Source organism: Salmo salar, chromosome 09 (genome assembly GCF_965601325.2).
Source record: "Salmo salar chromosome 09, fSalSal1, whole genome shotgun sequence".
Classification (NCBI taxonomy): Eukaryota; Metazoa; Chordata; class Actinopteri; order Salmoniformes; family Salmonidae; genus Salmo; species Salmo salar.
Window position 1 is genome coordinate 1,838,293 of NC_138299.1, and position 23,924 is coordinate 1,862,216.

At 41.6% G+C, this 23,924-nt stretch overlaps 1 protein-coding gene across 1 annotated transcript in view; it reads left to right on the top strand.

Annotated features, from left to right (window-relative positions):
* The window catches only part of LOC106610629 (MAM domain-containing glycosylphosphatidylinositol anchor protein 2), a 233,934-nt gene that overhangs the window by 144,804 nt on the left and 65,206 nt on the right, over positions 1-23,924 (top strand). Inside the window, exon 9 of the mRNA XM_045723335.2 lies at positions 8,632-8,901. Coding sequence (XP_045579291.1) covers positions 8,632-8,901 — 270 coding nt within the window. The remainder of the gene's footprint in view (positions 1-8,631; positions 8,902-23,924) is intronic.

The following is a 23,924-nucleotide window of genomic DNA, read 5'->3' on the forward strand; positions in this document are numbered from 1 at the left end:
ACAAATGATAGTCCCATTAAGCGCAAATCAGATGGGATTGCATATCACTGCAGAATGCTGTGGTAGCCATGCTGGTTAAGTGTGCCTTGAATTCTAAATAAATCACTGACCGTGTCACCAGCAGAGCACCATCACACCTCCTCTTCTATGCTTCATGGTGGGAACCACACATGTGGAGGTCATCCATTCACCTACTCTGCGTCTCACAAAGACACGGCGGTTGGAACCAAAAATCTCAAATTTGGACTCATCAGACCAAAGGACAGATTTTCACCGGTCTAATGTCCATTGCTCGTGTTTCTTGGCCCAAGCAAGTCTCTTCTTCTTATTGGTGTCCTTTAGTAGTGGTTTCTTTGCAGCAATTCGACCACACAGTCTCCTCTGAAAAGTTGATGTTGAGATGTGTCTGTTACTTGAACTATTTATTTGGCTGCAATTTCTGAGGCTGGTAACTCTAGCTTATCCTCTTCAGCAGAGGTAACTCTGGGTCTTCCTTTCCTGTGGTGGTCCCCATGAAATCCAGTTTCATCCTAGCGCTTGATGGTTTTTGCGAGTCCACTTGAAGAAACTTTACAAAGTTCTTGACATTTTCCGAATTGACTGACCTTCATGTCTTAAAGTAATGATAGACTGTCATTTCTCTTTGCTTATTTGAGCTGTTCTTGCCATGATATGGACTTGGTCTTTTACCAAATAGGGCTATCTTCTGTATACCACCCCTACCTTGTCACAACACAACTGATTTGCTCAAACGCATTTAACTTTTAACAAGGCACACCTGTTAATTGAAAAGCATTCCTGGTGGCTACCTCATTAAGCTGGTTGAGAGAATGCCAAGAGTGTGCAAAGCTGTCATCAATGCAAAGGGTGGCTACTTTGAAGAATCTTAGACAGAAAATACATTTTAATTTGTTTTTACACAGTTTTTTGGTTACTACATGATTCCATGTGTTATTTCATAGTGATGTCTTCAGTATTATTCTACAATGTAGAAAATAGTAAAAATAAATAAAAACCCTTGAATGAGTAGGCGTGTCCAAACTTTTGATTGGTTCTGCGTGTATTATTATATATATTTTTTTTCTTCCAGTCGGTTAAACACTCTAAACAGTCTACCCGACCACTAGGAGGCATCCGCATGGTCTCAAAGCACACCGTTGCCTCGTTTTGTATTACATTCCAATGATGAAATTGGGGGGGACAAAAATGCAATTTCAGGATGTGGGGGGCGGGCATGTTCCCACTGAATGTTCTGCCCCTGTTCAAATGAGTCCTGGCACTCAGAAAATAAGAGAGAACATGTTATCATAAATGGGATGTTTGAAATTGACCCAGTACCAAAATCCACAGCTGCTCAACGACTAAATTATTAAATTAATGACTGTTATTAAATGAATTATTTCATATCTGTGCAGCGCACCAATTATATTTAGCGGAAGTTATTAAGTATTAAATTGTAAAACATAATGTGGTGTACCGGTGTTATGTAGTGCATACTGTGCGTGACAGATATCTGTAAACCAACTGTTTGTGTCCCCCTAAGCCTCTGGTCTGGAGGCAAGGATCACATTGTTTATGTCACATGTCTATTCTGTCAGTCTGCGGGCACTATTAGTATGTCATACAGCTCTCTTCTCCTTAGTATGTGTAGTCCTTTAGGGTATAGTCTTCAGTAGTCATCCCTAGGCTGTGTGTTGTGTTCCCTCCTCCATAGCAGAGGCCCGGTGGACTGTGTGTGTGGCTGACTGAAGGAGATGCCTGTTAGTGATGATTCATACATAAACTTCACTGTATACGGTGCATTCGGAAAGTATTCAGACCCCTTGACTTTTTGTTACATTACAGCCTTATTCTAAAATTGATTAAATCGTTTTTTTTTTCCACAAGCTTGGCACACCTGTATTTGGGGAGTTTATCCCTTCCTTCTCTGTAGAACCTTCACCCCAGTCTGAGGTCCTAAGCGCTCTGGAGCAGGTTTTCATCAAGGATCTCTCAGGACTTTGCTCCGTTCATCTTTCTCTCGGTCCTGACTAGTCTCCGAGTCCTTGTCGCTGAAAAATATACCAACAGCATGATGCTGCCACCACCATGCTTCCTCGTAGGGATGGTGCCAGGCTTCCTCCAGACGTTAAGCTTGGCATTCAGGCCAAATAAGTAAATCTTGGTTTCAACAGACCAGAGAATTTTGTTTGGCCACTCTTCCATTAAGGCCTGATTGGTGGAGTGCTGCAGAGATGATTGTCCTTCTGGAATGTTCTCCCATCTCCACAGAGGAAGTCTGGAGCTCTGTCAGTGACCATCGGGTTCTTGGTCACCTCCCTGACCAAGGCCCTTCTCCCCCGATTGCTCAGTTTGGCCGGGTGGCCAGCTCTAGGAAGAGTCTTGGTGGTTCCCAACTTCTTCCATTTAAGAATGATGGAGGCCACTTTGTTCTTGGTGACCTTCAATGCTGCATCATTTTTTTTTCTACCCTTCCCCAGATCTGTGCCTCGACACAATCCTGTCTCGGAGCTCTACGGACAATTCCTTCGTCCCTCATGGCTTAGCTTTTGCTCTGACATGTACTGTCAACTGTGGGAGCTTATATAGACAGGCGTGTGCCTTTTCAAAATCATGAAAAAATTTATTGAGTTTACCACACGTGGACTCCAATCAAGTTGTAGAAACATCTCAAGGATGATCAATGGAAACAGGATGCACCTGTGCTCAATTTCGAGTCTCATAGCAAAGGGTCTGAATAATTATGTAAATAAGGTATTTCTGTTTTATTTGTTATACATTTGCACAAATTTCGAAACCTGTTTTCGCTTTGTCATGGGGTATTGTGTGTAGATTGAGGAGGAAATGTTTTAATTTAATCAATTTTAGAATAAGGCTGTACCATAACAAAATGTGGAAAAAAGTAACCGTTCTGAATACTTTCCTAAGGCAATGTATGTGTTTGTCATGCTTCCTCCATTTCACAAATGCTTCCTACTATTTGATTTGATTTGATTACTCCACCTACTCCTCCTCCTCTTCCTGCAGAAATTGTTATTGCAGGGAAGGGAACTAGGGCAGGGAAGAGAGAAGGGTAGCTAGGAGTATAATCCCTAGCACAGGACTCATTACTTGTGGTAGGTCTGGGTACCAATGTATGCCACTGGATAATGTGTACTTATATCTGTGACAGCTGAGCAGGCTCTTGCAGCAGAGTTTGCGGAGGCGGTGGATGGAGAGGAGGGAGGAGAGCGAGAGAGACAGGAGAGGAAAGAGGGAGAGAGAGTGAAATAGAGAAACAGAGGAGGATGAGAGAGGAAGGAAATAGAGAGAGATTGGAGAATGCTGCTCACCAGTGAAATATAGAGATTTAAGCCTAAAGATCAGCATTATTCTGTTTTATTGGTAATGAAATTAAAACATCATTTTTCCTCTCTCTTTCTGTCTCCCTCTCTCTTTTTCTTCTCTTTCACTCTCCCTCTCTCTCTCTCTACCGCCCGGCATCACCCTTTACACAAAGTGACACCATTAAGGCCTGGAGGCCATCTGTTAGTTGCAGCCCCTTGTATTTGGCCTCGCTCTGTTCTACGTGTCAGGGCCAGTACATGTATGATAGCCACTTTGTTTTTAATTGCATTTTAATATGCATAGAAGCCATTGTGATGGCTGTTGTTGACGACATCATAAGATAAATGTTAACCTTGGAAACTAGGAACAGGACCTCGGTTGACTCCACTAGAACTTCTCTGAAAGCTCCAGAGGACCAGCAGCCCATTTCAAAAGCCTTCCTCACTGAAACTATTGGTGTCCTGTGCAGCTTTGGTCTGGAGACTTCACAGCTCAATTATATTCATTGCTACTGTACAGTGTATGTCCATCTGCTCCGTAAAATATTTCAAGCTTTAATTAACCAGAAACATTGAAACATCGGAGAGGCAGAAACCTTCAAAAAGGCAGAAACATTAAAAAGTATATATTGATAAATAGCCGCAAGACTGATTCTTATGACTTCATACTACAACTAGGAATGGGGAGCAGCACCCAATGTAGAGACCACAGCCCCACACCCAAGTAATTGAATGCTCTCAGGTAATATACTTGAACCCAATTAACTCCTGTCTCACCTTAACAGTGTGGGTGCTGCAGCAGCCAGCCAGTAAGTCAGTTCCCTGCAGTCTACAGACCTTATCATTCCAAGGGTTAATTGAGTTTATTGGCCAGGCGTGTTCCGGCAATGCGCCCAATATACAATTACGAGGCACAGTGATTCAGCTGGATCAACAGGTGGGCTCCCAAGCGAGCTGGGTTCACGGAGGGCCTGGTTGGCTTTGTCAAAGGATCTCAACCTAATCAGACATGCTGGCCGAAGGGGGACTCTCTGCAGACTGGAAAGGTCAATGCCCATACTTGTCACTGATTCACCCTCTTTGAGGTGGTGCAGGCAGGAGCGGTAACAGGGAAAAGGGAGATAGCGAGGCTTTTGGAAGTGTGGCAGCGTGCCATTTGCACTGGAGCATTGTTCTTTGAAACAGTACAGTCATTCAGTGTCTGGTACCACTATCACAGATGTGTCACAGACAGGACAAAAACATAGCTGTTAGCACTAGGATTAGTGTGCTTTGCCAATTTGCAATTGTGTCAGACTGGGGTTCAAACCCGAGTTTCCTACTCTCACTGACTGAGTTAGTCCGCCGAGCCAAAGCCCAGTACTTTGTAGTGTGGTCCATATTAAAGCGTTGATATAGTATCACATTACTTGTAGGTAAAAAAGTTGGTTCGGAGTGCATGTTAAGATAAGGTTGTCGGTCATATTGTGAGAATTATATAATGACGGGTCTATCTTTAATAAAATCATAGGCTTTACAGATTGATTACTTTCTCTTAGGCAGGCACTGTGCTACAGTAGTTAACCCAAAATCCATAATGAATTGTCTCAAAATTCTGATAAGACACTGATGATTATTAATGTTGCTATTTAAAGCATAATGAAGGGATAATTGCAGTCATACTCTGACATTTCACGACCCTTTCTGCATATTTCTCCCCTCGACATGAGTGCAAAAGGATTAAACGTACGAAAAAGAAAAACCCTCAACCAGCGAAGATCCATCTGTCTCTGAAAAGCCCCAATTATTGTTAGTTTAAGCATTTAATCTATGGCCCGCAATTTTATTCTTGCTTTACCCTGGTTATAAGAAATTAAATATGTTCTGAAGTATATTGATGTAAGCTGCTCTACCATAAAATCATAGCCTCTTTAATAAATGCTTGAAATTAGCTATGGGCATCAGTTGGAAGGCAAGAAGGGAAGAGAAAACAGCACATACTATAGGATGAATGGCAAATTCCTAGTCAAGCCCCCTGACTATGGGTTAATAAATTTGGCCATTGGGGAACTAGCTGGAGGGTGATCTACATGGAGGGTGAACATTACTCTCTAAAAGGTTTCTATGACCAACGCTCTGTCATAGAAACACTTGTTTAAGCCTGGGCTGTTCGTTAAGTATGGCATTCAAAGCTGGCTCCCAGCCTAATTAGCGAAGCGCTAATTTATCCCCACCAGTATTAATTTACGAAAAAGAGAGAATACGTTTGGAGAGAGAAAAACTAAACGACAACACTGAAATTCTGAAAGTGCTATCATCACCCAGTCATGCAATGCGAGTAGACTGAGAAATCCCCAGTTGAGCCGACCATGAAATGTGGCACGGATGGAACTATTCACACCAACTTTTTTGCTGCCATTTCCCCCATTTAAATATATTGTCATCATGAATATTTTAGAAAAACCCATTCACGAGTAGCAGTGCATAGAAATAGAATTAAAGACTATAAAGTGTTAACAGTGCTTTTTGGGTTCGCAAAATGGTTCTATTAACAAGGGGATGAAGTCTTGCAGAGACATCACAGGATCATTTTAAGAACTTGCATAACACTTTACATGAAGTTGCTCTTATAGGCCTATCTGTGTAGTAACAATGAAACTACCCTGGTAACAACACTGCATTAGCATAATAATGTTCAGTTAAACAATGGAACATGTTCTATGACTATTTCATGGACTGTCATATGGAGTGATTTTAGTGCCAGTAAATTGAGATTACATTTTTGGTGGCACTAAAATCACTCCATACTGTCATCTATAGCTCGGTTGCATCCATAGCACAGCCCCGTCCCTCAGCTTACCAAACAGTGCCAGGATCAGTCTGTTGAAATGACATATTGTGCCTTTAAGGTTCTCTCTTCCCTTCTTTACTTTTGTTTAGGCCTACTTTATGTTCTACCTCTTATGTTTTAATCTCTGTGGTAAATAACAGGTACAAACCTTACACCATTAATGAGTAATACGGATGGATTTTAGGAGGCAAACAAGTGTTTTTGTTTTTCTATAATTCACTTCCTTGTATGACTTGAAAGGTCATGTTATCCTCTAGAGCCTGTTGTATTCTGAGTTTTTGAGGATATTTGAATTGAGAGTATTTCTCTACTTTACAATCAAAAGGGATTGCTGCTACAAAATTCCAAACATATTGTATGCGACAGAAACGTTTGAAGTTAGTTCATTTAGGCATAGTAATATTAGCTCTTCCGACGGTGGCCTGAGGAGGGCTTGCCTCCAGCCTCATTACAGATAGCGGTCCGTTAGATGCTTGCTTGCTGGGCTGTAGCATGCTAACAGGGTTCCTACCACTTTCAATGTTTTGCACTCAACTATGCTATTGTTGGGGTGTAGTAAACAAACCACTTCCGACACTGACCTTCGGCCTCTATAAACTACATTCTAGGTATCAATAACATCAAGTATATTTGCAATTCTGGAGAATCAAATCATATGTTATTCGTCACATACTTCATAAACAGCTGTAGACTAACAGTGAAATGCTTACTGATGGGCCCTTCCCAACAATGCAGAGAGAAAAGAAAATAATAGAAAAGTAAAACGCGTAATAAAGTAATAATAGATACATAATGAGTAAAAATAACTTGGCTATATAAACGGGGTACAAGTCGATATGCATGGGTACGAGGTAATTGAGGTAGATATGTACATATAACTAGGATTAAAGTGACAGATAATAAACAGTAGGAGCAGCGTATGTGATGAGTCAAAAAGTTAGTGCAAGAAGGGTCAATGCAGATAGTCCGTGTAGCTATTTGGTAACTATTTAGTAGAACTGTTCCTTTAAGTGTTTCTGGAGTATTATCTAGTAAGGTGTCACTCAGAAATTCTGTGAATCACGCTCGTTTGTCTCCGAGTGGAAGGCGGTCCCTACGGACTCTCTCAGCCATTCTGTGTATTCAAGCAGCAAGCTCTTTCATTCAGTCGAGTTAAGAGGACAGTTCCACTGAGAGTTCTCAAAATTAGACACAAAATGGGAAAAATATATCACGAGGCCCTTAAAATATCTCCTACTAAATTGCCTCGCATATATACAACAACAATTCCAAGTTAAGCTTTTCACTAGAAGCTATATTATCCTAGACGTGTGACTTCTGAGTTCTCATGTTAGTGCTAAGTAGCCCGTTTTGCCCACATACTCCGACTTCCACTGTGTAGCTGTGTCTGCTAGACGTGTACAAAAGAGCGACAGGAACATTGCAGATTTAGCACTGTGTTTAGATCACTTTCCACTGAAGTTGGAGCGGCTAATTGATAAAGCCATGGCTACTGGCATCTCATTGTTGTTGGGTTAGTGGTAATTATAGCGCAAGATAATCTAAAGGCTGGATAAATAAATATGAGCTGATGGGACTTTAAAGTCCTGCAGATGGAGAAATTCTGGATGCAGATGAATGGATTATGTTTGGGTTGACATACGGAGACAGGCTCAGATGCTGCCTGTGTGAGAAGGACAGTTTTTCTGTATTCCAAATCAACGCCTAGCCCCTCCTACTCTCTAGGCACTCCTGTAGATCTGAGAGGTTTATAGGTGTAAACAATATGGGAAGCAATTACCATATTGCTTGCACCTACCCAGTGGTGTAAAGTACTTAAGTAAAAATACTTTAAAGAACTACTTAAGTAGTTTTTGGGTTATCTGTACTTTATATTTGACAACTTTTCCTTTTACTTCACTACATTCCCCAAATAAAATAATCTACTTTTTACGCCATACATTTTCCCTGACACCCAAAAGTACTCGTTACATTTTGAATGCTTAGCAGGACAGGAAAATGGTCCAATTCACACACTTATCAAGAGAACAACCCTATTCATTTCTACTGCCTCTGATCTGGTGGACTCACTAAACACACGTGTGAATTTTAAATGATGCCTGGCTATCCGTAAAAAAAACAAGAAAATTGTGCTGTCTGGTTTGCAAAGGAATTTGAAATGATTTATACTTTTACTTTTGATACTTAAGTATATTTTAGCAATTACATTTACTTTTGATACTTTTACTTGAGTCATTTTTCTATTAAGGTATCTATAAAGGTATGACAATTGGGTACTTTTTCCACCACTGCACCTACCAAATCTTCTCAGATCTCCACAAGTGCATAGGGGATAGGGGTTATTTTAGGACCGGGCCGTTGCTGCTCTGTGGCTGGCTGATGTGATATAGGCCAGGGGCAAGGGATTTATTTGGAATTCAGCCTTTGCCTCCCTGCCTGCCTGACTAATAGGGCCTTTGGTCTTCCTCTCCATAGATCCGCCGGTGGTGGAGCCGGTGTTCACAGAGATCCGCCAGGGTCTGGGTCGCGCCTTCACCCTCAACTGCCGGGTGCTGCGGGCCCACCCGTCCAAAGTGCTCAAGTACGAGTGGAAGCTGGGTACCAGGCTGCTGACCATGGGCCAGTTCGACCAGCGCGACGAGACGGACTACCACGTCAGGGCACTCAATAGGGAGGGCTACGGGGAGTACACCTGTGAAGTGACCAACGAGGCCGGGGTGGGTGCCTGCAGGTTCTTAGTCACAGGTATGTATAACAGACATCTTTCATTTTTTAAATATTTAACTAGGCAAGTCAGTTAAGAACAAATTGTTATTTATAATGCCGGCCAAACCCGGACGACGCTGGGCCAATTGTGCACCGCCCTATGGGACTCCCAATCACGGCTGGATGTGATACAGCCTGGATTCGAACCAGGGACTGTAGTGACACCTCTTGCACTGAGATGCAGTGCCTTAGACCGCTGCGCCACTCGGGAGCCCTTTGGATAAAAGTGTCTGCTAAATGGCATGTATTATTGTTATATGTTATGTCCAATTTCTTTCCTCGAAGGATAAACAGCTTTTGCAGACTGTAGTGTACATTAATGTATGTAATGCACTGCTTTTGGATGTGTATCAGTCAGATCTACAGTATAAATAGTAACAAGCAGTGGACTAACCGAGAATTGTGCATCAATGGAGAGCTGCCCCTTTAATAAGTCCGTTCAACTGCTCCTGCCCGTCACTCCTGGACACAACGGTTGCATCCCAAATGGCACCCCATTCCCTATTTACTACCTTTAACCAGGCCCCATAGGGCTCGAGTCAAAACGAGTGCACTATTTAGGGAATAGGGTGCCTTTTGGAACGTAGCCAACCTATTGATTTGATTCACGTTCACTTTGTGTGAGTGCTCCCTGTTGCAGCGAGAGACTCCCATTGTTAATACCCGGAGACAAGTAGAATCCACTCCCTGACTATTCTAATGAAATGTATCCCATGGAGATGGCCTTGTCAGCCCTCATAAAAATACATTTAAAAATACCTAATAAGCTGCTTATCGCCGACACAACAAAACGTCACTTGTTTTCGCTGTAAGCATGAATGACGTAAGCAGCGAAGTTTGCACAGAATTTCAATGAGTTATTGAATAGACAGATGAGAGGAATATATGTTTTAACATGCAAGGTGTGAAAATACAAATGGACCGCATTAGTGTTTTATGTATTAGTGTTCTTAGCTCTCAGCGAGATGTAAGTTTAGTGTGTGTTTTTACATGGCACTGTATCAACACTACTGCACATAGAAAGTGTCACTGTGATTTTAAGTGGCTGTTTGGGGAAAATACCTATTCAAGGAAGAAGCCTCAGAAAGCCCTGGTTTGTTGTTTATTGCTGAATCATGTTATCTTTCAATGAGACTTCATAATATATTCAAATTCTAATAACTTTGTCCCACGAGACAACTTCTTATGTGGACATGAAGCAGAATCAGCAGGGAGAAAATGTCTTAGTTGTCAATGTGATATGGTGTTGGGATATTGTTGTTCTGCTCTTAAGCTTTTTCAACATCAGAGGTTCAACCCCTATCTTGCTATCAACCATTTTCTGATGGATGGGAGAAAATGGCTAGAATATTTTACTGCTGATAAGCAGGGGCGAAAATCTGATATCAACTTCGGAGGGGACAATCGTTGATATATATTCTGTCTGGAAAGACCATTAGCTTCCAAACAACACTTCTTCTGCTTTTATTACGGATTAATGCTTCATATTTGAGTGCTTTTTTGAGGAGTTCAGTCACATGAAAGCAAGGCAATAACAAACCTTGAAGGTAAACTCAGTGATACGATTTAGATGCATAATGGGTCAATTTCCGCAACAACTAAGAGTTGAAGTGCGAAGCTCTACTTCTCCGCATTTTTGGTCCCGTGGCTACAACGCTGTAACAGCGTGAAGCGAACCTGTGCACATGCGCAAAAACTGTGTGAGAGCGAAGTCTTGGATCTCGCTTATATCAATATGGTTGATGTGATTGGTTGTGGTCTTCTATGTGTCATGTCACGTTACAATGCGCATATATTCTGGGTGCCGCCTTCTGATTGCGCGATGGCAGAACATGTGGCGTAGCAGTAACGTTGCTGCGTCCGAGGCTAGTAATGAATGCTTGACAAGCTGACAGCGCCACATTTCTGGGGAGTTGGTTGTGAAATATTGATGGCCTTGGTTTATCTCAGATGTCTGTTTTCGATGGGTAATAATATAGAGGTGTAGGCTATTTGCTCAAGGGATAAAAAGTAAGCATGTAGGCCTATTTTATGACGTTTCCACTGGATCAGAGCATGACATTTTTCCATTCACTCAGAGTGGTTATCGAAAAGGAGAGGAACTGTTGTCATTCTCAATGGATGTAAAAACAGACTTTGTTTGCTGAGGTGAAGAAAACATTACTTTGAGAAACTCCACAGCTCATCAGTGGTGGTGTGTTAAGCAAATCAGACTATCAGATCCCCAAATGGGCACATTTATAAGCCTACATTTGCGCGCAGGCTAGGTAGCCTATAAGCCAACTTCAATGACGCGCCAAACAAAAGACAATGACTAAATTGACTAAATTCGTAAATTGAATGAAATAAACCAAAACTTGTTTCTCACAAGTGCGCTCCGCAAACAATGAGCCGACAATGAGAACAGCAAAATACTGCGATAGTAATAATATATTGAATGCATAAACATAAATTGCCGTAAACAAACAAACATTGTGAAATATATATTTAGGAAATAATGGTAAATGCAATACTGGTAATATGCAGTGCCTTCAGAAAGTAGTCATACCCTTTTTTCCCTCATCAATCTACACACAATCCCTCATAATGACAAAGCAAAAACATGTTTTTAGACATTTTTGCTAGTTTCTACAAATAAAAAACAGAATTATCACGTTTACATACAGTACCAGTCAAAAGTTTGGACACCTACTCATTCAAGGGTTTTTCTATATTTTTATGATTTTCTACATTGTAGAATAATAGTGAAGACGTCAAAACTATGAAATAGCACATATTTGAGATTCTTCAAAGTAGCCACCCTTTGCCTTGATTACAGCTTTGCACACTCTTGGCGTTCTCTCAACCAGCTTCACCTGCAATGCTTTTCCAACGGTCTTGGAAGGAGTGCAACTCATCCCAAACTATCTCAATTGGGTTAAGGTCGGGTGATTGTGGAGGCAAGGTCCTCTGATACAGCACTCCATCACTATCCTTCTTGATCAAATAGCCCTTACACAGCCTGGAGCTGTGTTGGGTCATTGTCCTGTTTGCTGCAGAATGCTTTGGTAGCCAAATCACAGACAGTGTCACCAGCAAAGCACTATCACACCACCACCTCCATGCTTCACGGTGGGAACCACACATGCAGAGATCACCCGTTCACCTACTCTGCGTCTCACAAAGACACGGTGGTTGGAACCAAAAATCTCAAATTTGGACTCATCAGACCAAAGGACAAATTTCCACCAGTCTAATGTCCACTGCTTGTGTTTCTTGGCCCGAGCAAGTCTCTTCTTATTATTGGTGTACTTTAGTAGTGGTTTCTTTGCAACAATTCAACCATGAAGGCCTGATTCACGCAGTTTCCTCTGAACAGTTGATGTTGAGATGTGTCTGTTACTTGAACTCTTTGAATAATTTATTTGGGCTTCAATTTCTGAGGCTGTAACTAATTAACTTATCCTTTGCAGCAGAGGTAACTCTGGGTCTTGCTTTTCTGTGGCAGTCCTCATGAGAGCCTGTTTCATCATAGCGCTTGATGGTTTTTGCGAGTGCACTTGAAGAAACTTTCAAAGTTTTTGAAATTTCCGTGTTGACCTTCATGGCTTAAAGTAATGATGGACTGTCATTTGCCTTTGCTTATTTGAGCTGTTCTTGCCATGATATGGACTTGGTCTTTTACCAAATAGGGCTATCTTCTGTATACCATCCCTACCTTCTCACAACACAACTGATATGCTCAAATGCATTAAGAAGGAGAGAAATTCCACAAATTAACTTTTAACAAGGCACACCTCTTATTTGAAATGCATTCCAGGTGACTACCTCATGAAGCTGGTTGAGAGAAAGCCAAGAGTGTGCAAAGCTGTCATCAAGGCAAAGGGTAGATACTTTGAAGAATCTCAATTCTAGTGAAGACAACAAAGAAAGTAACCAAGAAAGTGTTAAACAAATCAAAATAGATTTTATATTTGAGATTCTTCAACGATTGAATGTCCATATAGCTGTACCATGATATTTGCATTGCTATGAAGTAACCCTCCAATTGTTCTCCACTATTCCACCCGCTAAAGCCCCTCCACATCCCAAGTTGGGTTGTCATCCCAGTGACCGGCAGACCACCCCCGGATCCCTAGGCCCCCCCGAGAAGCCAGGACCCATCCTTCAAAAACACCACACAGTTCCACCCACATATCAACCGTTAAAAGTATTTCCAATGCTCTCACCTCAATTTGCTTTATATATAGCTATTCAAAATATATACACTACCTTTCAAATGTTTGGGGTCACTTAGAAATGTCCTTGTTTTCCATGAAAACATACATGAAATGAGTTCCAAAATGAATAGGAAATATAGTCAAGACGTTGACAAGGTTATAAATAATGCCTTTTTAATTGAAATAATAATTGTGTCCTTCAAACTTTGCTTTCGTCAAAGAATCCAACATTTTCAGCAATTACAGCCTTGCAGACCTTTAGCATTCTAGTTGTCAATTTGTTGAGGTAATCTGAAGAGATTTCACCCCATGCTTCCTGAAGCACCTCCCACAAGTTGGATTGGCTTGATGGGTACTTCTTACGTACCATACGGTCAAGCTGCTCCCACTACAGCTCAATGGGGTTGAGATCCGATGACTGTGCTGGCCACTCCATTATAGACAGAATACCAGCTGACTACTTCTTCCCTAAATAGTTATTGCATAGTTTGGAGCTGTGCTTTGGGTCATTGTCCAGTTGTAGGAGGAAATTGGCTCTAATTAAGTGTCGTCGACAGGGCATGGCGTTGCAAAATGGAGTGATAGCCTTCCTTCAAGATCCCTTTTACCCTTTTACCCTGTACAAATCTCCGACTTTACCAACAATAAAGCACCCTTAGACCATCACATTGCCTCCACCATGCTTGACAGATGGTGTCAAGCACTCCTCCAGCATCTTTTCATTTTTTCTGTGTCTCACGAATGTTCTTCTTTGTGATTGGAACACCTCAAACTTAGATTTGTCTGTCCATAACACTTTTTTCCAATCTTCCTCTGCCCACTGTCTGTGTTCTTTTTCCCATCTTCATCTTTTCTTTTTATTGGTCTGAGATATGGCTTTTTCTTTGGAACTCTTTCTAGAAGGCCAGCATCCCGGAGTCGACTCTTCACTATTGACATTGAGACTGATGTTTTGCGGGTACTATTTAATGAAGCTGCCAGTTGAGGACTTGTCTGTTTCTCAAACTAGACACTCTAATGTACTTGTCCACTTGCTCAGTTGTGAACCGGGGCCTCCCACTCTTTCTATTCTAGTTAGAGCCAGTGTGCGCTGTTCTGTGAAGGGAGTAGTACACAGCGTTGTACGAGATCTTCAGTTTCTTGGCAATTTCTCGCATGGAATAGCCGTCATTTCTCAGAACAAGACGAGTTTCAGAATAAAGGTCTTTGTTTCTGGCCATTTTGAGCCTGTAATTGAACCCACAAATGCTGATGCTCCAGATAATCAACTCGTCTAAAGAAGGCCAGTTTTATTGTTTCTTTAATCAGCACAATCATTTTCAGCTGTGCTAACATAATTGCAAAAGGGTTTTCTAATGATCAATTAGCCTTTTTAAAATGATCAAGTTGGATTAGCAAACACAACGTGCCATTGGAACAAAGGAGTGATGGTTGCTGATAATGGGCCTCTGTACGCCTATGTAGATTTTCCATTAGAAATCAGCCCTTTCCAGCTACAATAGTCATTTACAACATTAACAATGTCTACACTGTATTTCTGAACAATTTGATGTTATTTTAATGGACAAAAAAAAAGATTTTCTTTCAAAAACAAGGACATTTCTTAGTGACCCCAAACTTTTGAACGGTAGTGTATATATTCAGAAATGTTGTGTATCTTAATTTACATCATTAACACATTTTTATTTATTTTTTATTTCATCTTTATTTAACCAGGTAGGCCAGTTGAGAACAAGTTCTCATTTACAACTGCGACCTGGCCAAGATAAAGCAAAGCAATGCGACACAAACAACAGAGTTACACATGGGATAAACAAACTAGAGGTCGACCGATTAATCGGAATGGCCGATTAATTAGGGCCGATTTCAAGTTTTCATAACAATTGGTAATCGGTATTTTTGGCCACCGATTTTTATTTTTAAATAAAATAAAAAAAATGTACACCTTTATTTAACTAGGCAAGTGAGATTAAGAACACATTCTTATTTTCAATGACGGCCTAGGAACGGGGGTTAACTGCCTTGTTCAGGGGGGATTCGTCCAACGCTCTAACCACCTGCCTTACATTGCACTCCACAAGGAGTCTGCATGGCAGGCTGACTACCTGTTACGCGAGGGCAGCAAGAAGCCAAGGTAAGTTGCTAGCTAGCATTAAACTTATCTTATAAAAAACAATCAATCAATCAATATCTTAACATAATCACTAGTTAACTACACATGGTTGATGATATTACTAGTTTATCTAACGTGTCCTGCGTTGCATATAATCGATGCGGTGCCTGTTAATTTCGCATCGAATCACAGCCTACTTCGACAAACGGGTGATGATTTAACAAGCGCATTTGCGAAAAAAGCACTGTCGTTGCACCAATGTACCTAACCATAAACATCAATGCCTTTCTTTAAAATCAATACACAAGTATATATTTTTAAACCTGCATATTTAGTTAATATTGCCTGTTAACATGAAATTGTGTCACTGCTCTTGCGTTCATTGCCTGGCTCGTTGCGAACTAATTTGCCAGAATTTTACGTAATTATGACATACCATTGAAGGTTGTGCAATGTAACAGGAATTTTTAGACTTAGGGATGCCACCCGTTAGATAAAATACGGACCGGTTCCGTATTTCACTGAAAGAAAAAACCTTTGTTTTCGAGATGATAGTTTTTGGATTCGACCATATTAATGACCTACGGCTCGTATTTCTGTGTGTTTATTATATTATAATTAAGTCTATGATTTGATAGAGCAGTCTGACTGAGTGGTGTTAGGCACCAGCAGGCTCGTAAGCATTCATTCAAACAGCACTTTCGTGCATTTTGCCAACAGCTCTTCACAATGCATTGCGCTGTTTATGACTTCAAGCCTGTCAACTCCCAGAGATTAGGCTGGTGTAACCGATTTGAAATGGCTAGCTAGTTAGCGGGTGCGCGCTAATAGCATTTCAAACGTCACTCGCTCTGAGACTTGGAGTAGTTGTTCCCCTTCCTCTACATGGGTAACGCTGCTTCGAGGGTGGCTGTTGTCGATGTGTTCCTGGTTCGAGCCCAGGAGAGGAGCGAGGAGAGGGACGGAAGCTATACTGTTACACTGGCAATACTAAAGTGCCTATAAGAACATCCAATAGTCAAAGGTATATGAAATACAACTCGTATAGAGAGAAATTTTCCTATAATAACTACAACCTAAAACATCTTACCTGGGAATATTGAAGACTCATGTTAAAAGGAACCACCAGCTTTCATATGTTCCCATGTTCTGAGCAAGGCACTTATGGGCTAGGGGGCAGTATTTGCACAGCCGGATAAAAAAACGTACCCGATTTAATCTGGTTACTACTCCTGCCCAGTAACTAGAATATGCATATAATTGTTTGATTTGGATAGTAAACACCCTAAAGTTTCTAAAACTGTTTGAATGGTGTCTGTGAGTATAACAGAACTCATATGGCAGTCAAAACACTGAGACAAATCCTGACAGGAAACTGAAATCTGATGTGTGGATATCACTTCAAACATTTGCCATTGAAACACACAGGGGCTTGCAATTCATTTAGCACTTCCTATGGCTTCCACTAGATGTCCCCAGTCTTTACAAAGTGGTTTGAGCCTCCTACCATCAAAATTGACTGAAAGAGAGGATGTTTACCTTGGTCACAGGGGATGGGCCATTACCATTGTGACGTCGGCGCCCATGGGTACTCTCCCTTTTCGAAACGTTTTGAAAGACAATGCAACCGTCCCAATGGAATATTATTGAAGCCCTGGTTGAAAAAGCCCCTAAAGATTTATGTTATACAACGTTTGACATGTTTGAACAAACTTAAATATATATTTTTTGCTCATTCCTGACGACAAGTCAGACGCACACGGTACATTTTTACTAGCCTTCGGAGCGCGCTAACACTATTGGGACATAAATTATTAACTTTTTTGAACAAAACTACATTTGTTATGGACCTGGGATTCCTAGAAGTGCCTTCTGATAAAGATAATCAAAGGTAAGGGATTATTTACAATAGTATTTTTGATGGTTGATCGTTCCAAGATGGCTCCAACATAGACTTATTTTCTGGGCATACCACGTCGTTTATTGCAAAGTGTGATTTCCCAGTAAAGTTATTTTTAAATCTGGCAAAGAGATGGCATTCAAGACATGTTAATCTATAAGTCTTTGAATGACAATATTACATTTTAACAATGTTTTCGAATAGTAATTTTGTAAATTGTAGCGCTGATCATCGGAAGCATTTGAGGGAAAAGATTTTCTGAACAACATGCGCCGATGTAAAATGCTGTTTTTATACATAAATATGAACTTTATCGAACAAAAAATGCATGTGTTGTGTAATATGATGTCCTATGAGTGTCATCTGATGAAGGTTGTCAAAGGTTAGTGCTGCATTTAGCTGTGTTTTGGGTATTTGTGATGCATGCTAGTTGCTTTGAAAATGGCTGTGTGATTATTTCTGGCTGTGTACTCTGCTGACATAATCTAATGTTTTGCTTTTGCTGTAAAGCCTTTTTGAAATCGGACAACGTGGTTCGATTCAGGAGAGGTGTAAAATAGTCATATGTTTGAGAAATTGAAGTTATAGCATTCATGAGGTTTTGCATTTAGCGCGACGCGATTCCACTGGCTGTTGATTAGGGTGGGACGCAAGCGTCCCACTGGCCCAGACAGGTTAAACGTTAGCTTTCTTACATGGCACATATTGCACTTTTACTTTCTTCTCCAACACTTTGTTTTTGCATTATTTAAACCAAATTGAACATGTTTCATTATTTATTTGAGGCTAAATTGATTTTATGTATTATATTAAGTTAAAATAAGTGTTCATTCAGTATTGTTGTAATTTTCATTATTACAAATAAATAAATAAAAATCGTCCGATTAATCGGCATCGGCTTTTTGGTCCTCCAATAATCGGTATCGGCGTTGAAAAATCATAATCGGTCGACCTCTAAAACAAACGTACAGTCAATAACACAATAGAAAAATTGGTATACAGTGTTTGCAAATGTAGTAAGATTAGGGAGGTAAGGCAATAAATAGGCCATAGTGGCGAAATAATTACAATTTAGTTATTAACACTGGAGTGATAGATGTGCAGAAGATGAATGTGCAAGTAGAGATACTGGGGTGTAAAGGAGCAAAAAAAAAGAACAATATGGGGATGAGTTAGTTGGGTGGGCTATTTACAGATGGGCTGTGTACAGGTGCAATGATCGGTAAACTGCTCTGACAGCTGATGCTTAAAGTTAGTGAGGGAGATATAAGACTCCAGCTTCAGTGATTTTTGCAATTCGTTCCAGTCATTGGCAGCAGAGAACTGGAAGGAAAGGCGGCCAAGAGGAGTTGGCTTTGAGGATGACCAATGAAATATACCTGCTGGAGCGAGTGCTACGGGTGCTGCTATGGTGACCAGTGAGCTGAGATAAGGCGGGGCTTTACCTAGCAAAGACTTATAGATGGCCTGGTGCCAGTGGGTTTGGCGACGAATATGAAGCGAGGGCCAGCCAACGAGAGCATACAGGTTGCAGTTGTGGGTGGTATATGGGGCTTTGGTGACAACACTGATGGCACTGTGATAGACTATATCCAATTTGCTGAGTAGAGTGTTGGAGGCTATTTTGTAAATGACATCGCCGAAGTCAAGGATCGGTTTTACGAGGGTATGTTTGGCAGCATGAGTGAAAGATGCTTTGTTGCGAAATAGGAAGCCGATTCTAGATTTAATTTTGGATTGGAGATGCTTAATGTGAGTCTGGAAGGAGCGTTTACAGTCTAACCAGACACCTAGGTATTTGTAGTTGTCCACATATTCTAAGTCAGAACCGTCCAGAGGAGTGATGCTAGATGGGCGGGTGCGTGCAGCGATCGGTTGAAGAGCATGCATTTAGTTTTACTTGAATTTAAGAGCAGTTGGAGGCCACAGAAGGAGTGTTATATGGCATTGAAGCTCGTCTGGAGGTTTGTGCGGAGTGTTGCTTGTTTTCGTCATATTTGTCAATACATTTCTCTAGCCTTTTGATTTGTTTTGTGTTGTTATCCAGGTTGAATGTTATTACCCCTGAGTATATGAAGTGCTAATATTTAGTTTAAGTTTGATATTGAATATTTTGTTATTTATCTTGAGTCGATCTGCACCGCTGTGTTCAGTCTGCCATCTTACCAGTCCATCAATCAAGCTTCACTCAGTACTTTGTTGAAGCACCTTTGGCAGCAATTACAGCCTCGAGTCTTCTTGGGTATGACGCTACAAGCTTGGCACACCTGTATTTGGGAAGTTTCTCCAATTCTTCTCTGCAGATCCTCTCAAGCTTTGTCAGGTTGGTTGGAGAGCATTGCTGCACAGCTATTTTCAGGTCTCTCCAGAGATGTTCGATCGCATTCAAGTCCGGGCTCTGGCCGGGCCACTCAAGGACATTCAGAGACTTGTCCCGAAGCCACTCCTGTCTTGTCTCTGTACTTAGTGTCGTTGTCCTGTTGGAAGGTGAACCTCTCTTTACTTTGCTCTGTTCATCTTTGCCTCGATTCTGACTAGTCTCCTAGTCCCTACTGCTGAAAAACGCCCCCACAGCATGATGCTGCTGCCACCATCCTTCACCGTAGGGATGGTGCCAGGTTTCCTCCAGATGTTATACTTGGCATTCAGGCCAAAGAGTTGAATCTTGGTTTCATCAGACCAGAGAATCTTGTTTCTCATGGTCTGAGAGTCTTTAGGTGCTTTTTGGCAAACTCCAAGCGGGCTGTCGTGCCATTTACTGAGGAGTGGCTTCCGTCTGGCCACTCTACCATAAAGGCCTGATTGGTGGAGTTCTGCAGAGAGGGTTGTCCTTCTTGAAGGTTCTCCCATCTAAACAGAGGAAGTTCTTGGTCACCTCCCTGACCAAGGCCCTTCTCCCCCGATTGCTCAGTTTGGCCGGACACTGTATGTAATGGGGAATTGATAGACGTTAACAGTCAAACGTGAACAATCCACACAATGAAGTTATGAAACAATTAATGTGCACAGATTCACGGAAGAGTGCATTCAGGAGAGATATCGTACGTTGTGCCACACTCCCCTTCTTCTACCGTGCCATCCCACGACCTCTGCAATGGATTAGTTTTGGCCTCCGCAATTGATTAGTTGACGGAGATGGGTGCAAATAAGATAGCTGCCTCGTGTGCCATTAAAAAAATACATATATAATTTGCTGCGTGTAGTAACTCTGTATGGGCAGGTAAGATGAGACTGGAGTGTGTGAGCAGCCAGCGTGTGTGTAAGCTACCCGCCACCTTGTGACCCTTCCCTGACCTTTCTGTGACTGTGAGGCTAAAGGAAAAGACAGATGGGAGGGGTCGGCATCACTCCAGGGGCAGTCCTGCTGAGTTTAAGCTTATAGCCAATATGCTTTCAAATAGGCTTCTTTGTCTGAAGTCATACTACCATTGATCCCAATGACTTTGTGGCCATCGGCGTGCTAGTGGTATAGGAATGTGTTACATTCATCCATATGTGTGTGTGTATGTATATATATATATATATATATATATATATATATATATATATATATATATATATATATATATATATATATATATATATATATACACACACACACACACACACACACACACACACACACACACACACACACACACACACACACACACACACACAGTTGGGAGAACAAGTATTTGATACGTTGCCGATTTTGCAGGTTTTCCTACTTACAAAGCATGTAGAGGTCTGTAATTTTTATCATAGGTACACTTCAACTGTGAGAGACGGAATCTAAAAAAAGAAATCCAGAAAATCACATTGTATGATTTTTAAGTAATTCATTTGCATTTTATTGCATAAGTATTTGATACATCAGAAAAGCAGAATTTAATATTTGGTACAGAAACCTTTGTTTGCAATTACAGAGATCATACGTTTCCTGTAGTTCTTGACCAGGTTTGCACACACTGCAGCAGGGATTTTGGCCCACTCCTCCATACAGACCTTCTCCAGATCCTTCAGGTTTCGGGGCTGTCGCTGGGCAATATGGACTTTCAGCTCCCTCCAAATATTTTCTATTGGGTTCAGGTCTGGAGACTGGCTAGGCCACTCCAGGACCTTGAGATGCTTCTTACGGAGCCACTCCTTAATTGCCCTGCCTGTGTGTTTTGGGTCGTTGTCATGCTGGAAGACCCAGCCACGACCCATCTTCAATGCTCTTACTGAGGGAAGGAGGTTGTTGGCCAAGATCTTGCGATACATGGCCCCATCCATCCTCCCCTCAATACAGTGCAGTCGTCCTGTCCCCTTTGCAGAAAAGCATCCCCAAAGAATGATGTTTCCACCTCCATGCTTCACGGTTGGGATGGTGTTCTTGGGGTTGTACTCATCCTTCTTCTTCCTCCAAACACGGCGAGTGGAGTTTAGACCAAAACGCTCTATTTTTGTCTCATCAGACCACATGACCTTCTCCCATTGTCATTGGCAAACTTCAGACGGGCCTGGACATGCGTTTCTTGAGCAGGGGGACCTTGCGTGCGTTGCAGGATTTTAATCCATGACGGCGTAGTGTGTTACTAATGGTTTTCTTTGAAACTGTGGTCCCAGCTCTCTTCAGGTCATTGACCAGGTCCTGCCGTGTAGTTCTGGGCTGATCCCTCACCTTCCTCATGATCATTCATGCACCACGAGGTGAGATCTTGCATGGAACCCCAGACCGAGGGTGATTGACCATCATCTTGAACTTCTTCCATTTTCTAATAATTGCACCAACAGTTGTTGCCTTCTCACCAAGCTGCTTGCCTATTGTCCTGTAGCCCATTCCAGCCTTGTGCAGGTCTACAATTTTATCCCTGATGTCCTTACACAGCTCTCTGGTCTTGGCCATTGTGGAGAGGTTGGAGTCTGTTTGAGTGTGTGGACAGGTGTCTTTTATACAGGCAACGAGTTCAAACAGGTGCAGTTAATACAGGTAATGAGTGGAGAACAGGAGGGCTTCTTAAAGGAAAAACTAACAGGTCTTTGAGAGCCGGAATTCTTACTGGTTGGTAGGTGATGAAATACTTATGTCATGCAATAAAATGCAAATTAATTACTTAAAAATCATACAATGTGATTTTCTGGATTTTTGTTTTAGATTCCGTCTCTCACAGTTGAAGTGTACCTATGATAAAAATTACAGACCTCTACATGCTTTGTAAATAGGAAAACCTGCAAAATCGGCAGTGTATCAAATACTTGTTCTCCCCACTGTATATGAGGCATCCATGGGCTATATTTTGACTTCAAACAACACGTCCATGCTTAATCATATACAGTGTTTATTTCCTTCTTACTCATAGGCTATATATTTTGTCCACAAACAACATTTCCATGTTTTTATTGTAAATGATTAATGGGAAATGGATGAGCTTGGATAACTTTTTCTTTCAATCAAGCTTTGAGATAATAACAAGAGGGAGCTCTGTTGATCTAGCTAGATTGTGTCAAACACAATCAAATATTTATATTTTCATTATGATGTTTTCTTTTCTCAATGAAAACAATTCAATATTAGAATAGATTCGATACAATTGGATAGTATTAGACCGCTGAGCTAAAGCTAAGGCATTAGCTCAGGAGCCAACGCAAGTCTCCAGGTTCCAGACAAGAGTAAACATCACTCGAACGTGCTCGCAAACAACGTCTGTTACACACACATACCTTTCATGTTAAAAATCCTAAACTATGAGACTGATGCAGTATGTTGTGTTGAATCATTATTCACTGTAACATCAAATAAACAGTACTTTATCCACATTTTGTTACGTTACAGCCTTATTGTTTTTTTCCCTCATCACCCTACACACCATACCCTATAATGACAAAGCAAAAACGGAAATATCACATTTACATAAGTATTCAGACCCTTTACTGCAGCGATTACAGCCTTGAGGCTTCTTGGGTATGAAGCTACAAACTTGGCACACCTGTATTTGGGGAGTTTCTCCCATTCTTCACTGCAGATCCTCTGTCAGGTTGGATGGGGAGTGTCGCTGCACAGCTATTTCCAGGTCTCTCCAGAGATGTTTGATCGGGTTCAAGTCTGGGCTCTGGCTGGGCCACTCAAGGACATACAGAGACTTGTCCCAAAGCCACTCCTGCGTTGTCTTGTCTGTGTGCTTAGGGTTGTTGTCCTGTTGGAAGGAGAACCTTCGCCCCAGTCTGACATCCTGAGCGCTCTGTAGCAGGTTTACATCAAGGATCTCTCTGTACTTTGCTCCGTTCATATTTCCCTCGATCCTAACTAATCTCCCAGTACCTGCCGCTGAAAAACACCCCACAGCATGATGCTGCCACCACCATGTTTCACCGTAGGGATGGTGCGAGGTTTCCTACAGACGTGACACTTGGCATTCAGGCCAAAGAGTTCAATCTTGGTTTCATCAGACCAGAGAATCTTGTTTCTCATAGTCTGCGAGTCCTTTAGGTGACTTTTGGAAAACTCCAAGCGAACTGTCATGTGCCTTTTACTGAAAATTGGCTTCCATCTGGCCACTACCATAAAGGCCTGAGTGCTGCAGAGAGGGTTGTCCTTCTTAAAAGTTCTCCCATCTAAACACCGGAAGTCTGGTGCTCTGTCAGAGTAATCATCGAGTTCTTGGTCACCTCCCTGAATGAGGCCCTTCTCCCCTGATTGCTCAGTTTGGCCGGGCGGCCAGCTCTAGGAAGTCTTGGTGGTTCTAAACTTCTTCCATTTAAGAATGATGGAGGCCACTATGGTCTTGAGGACCTTCAATGCTGCAGAAATGTTTTGGTACCCTTCCCC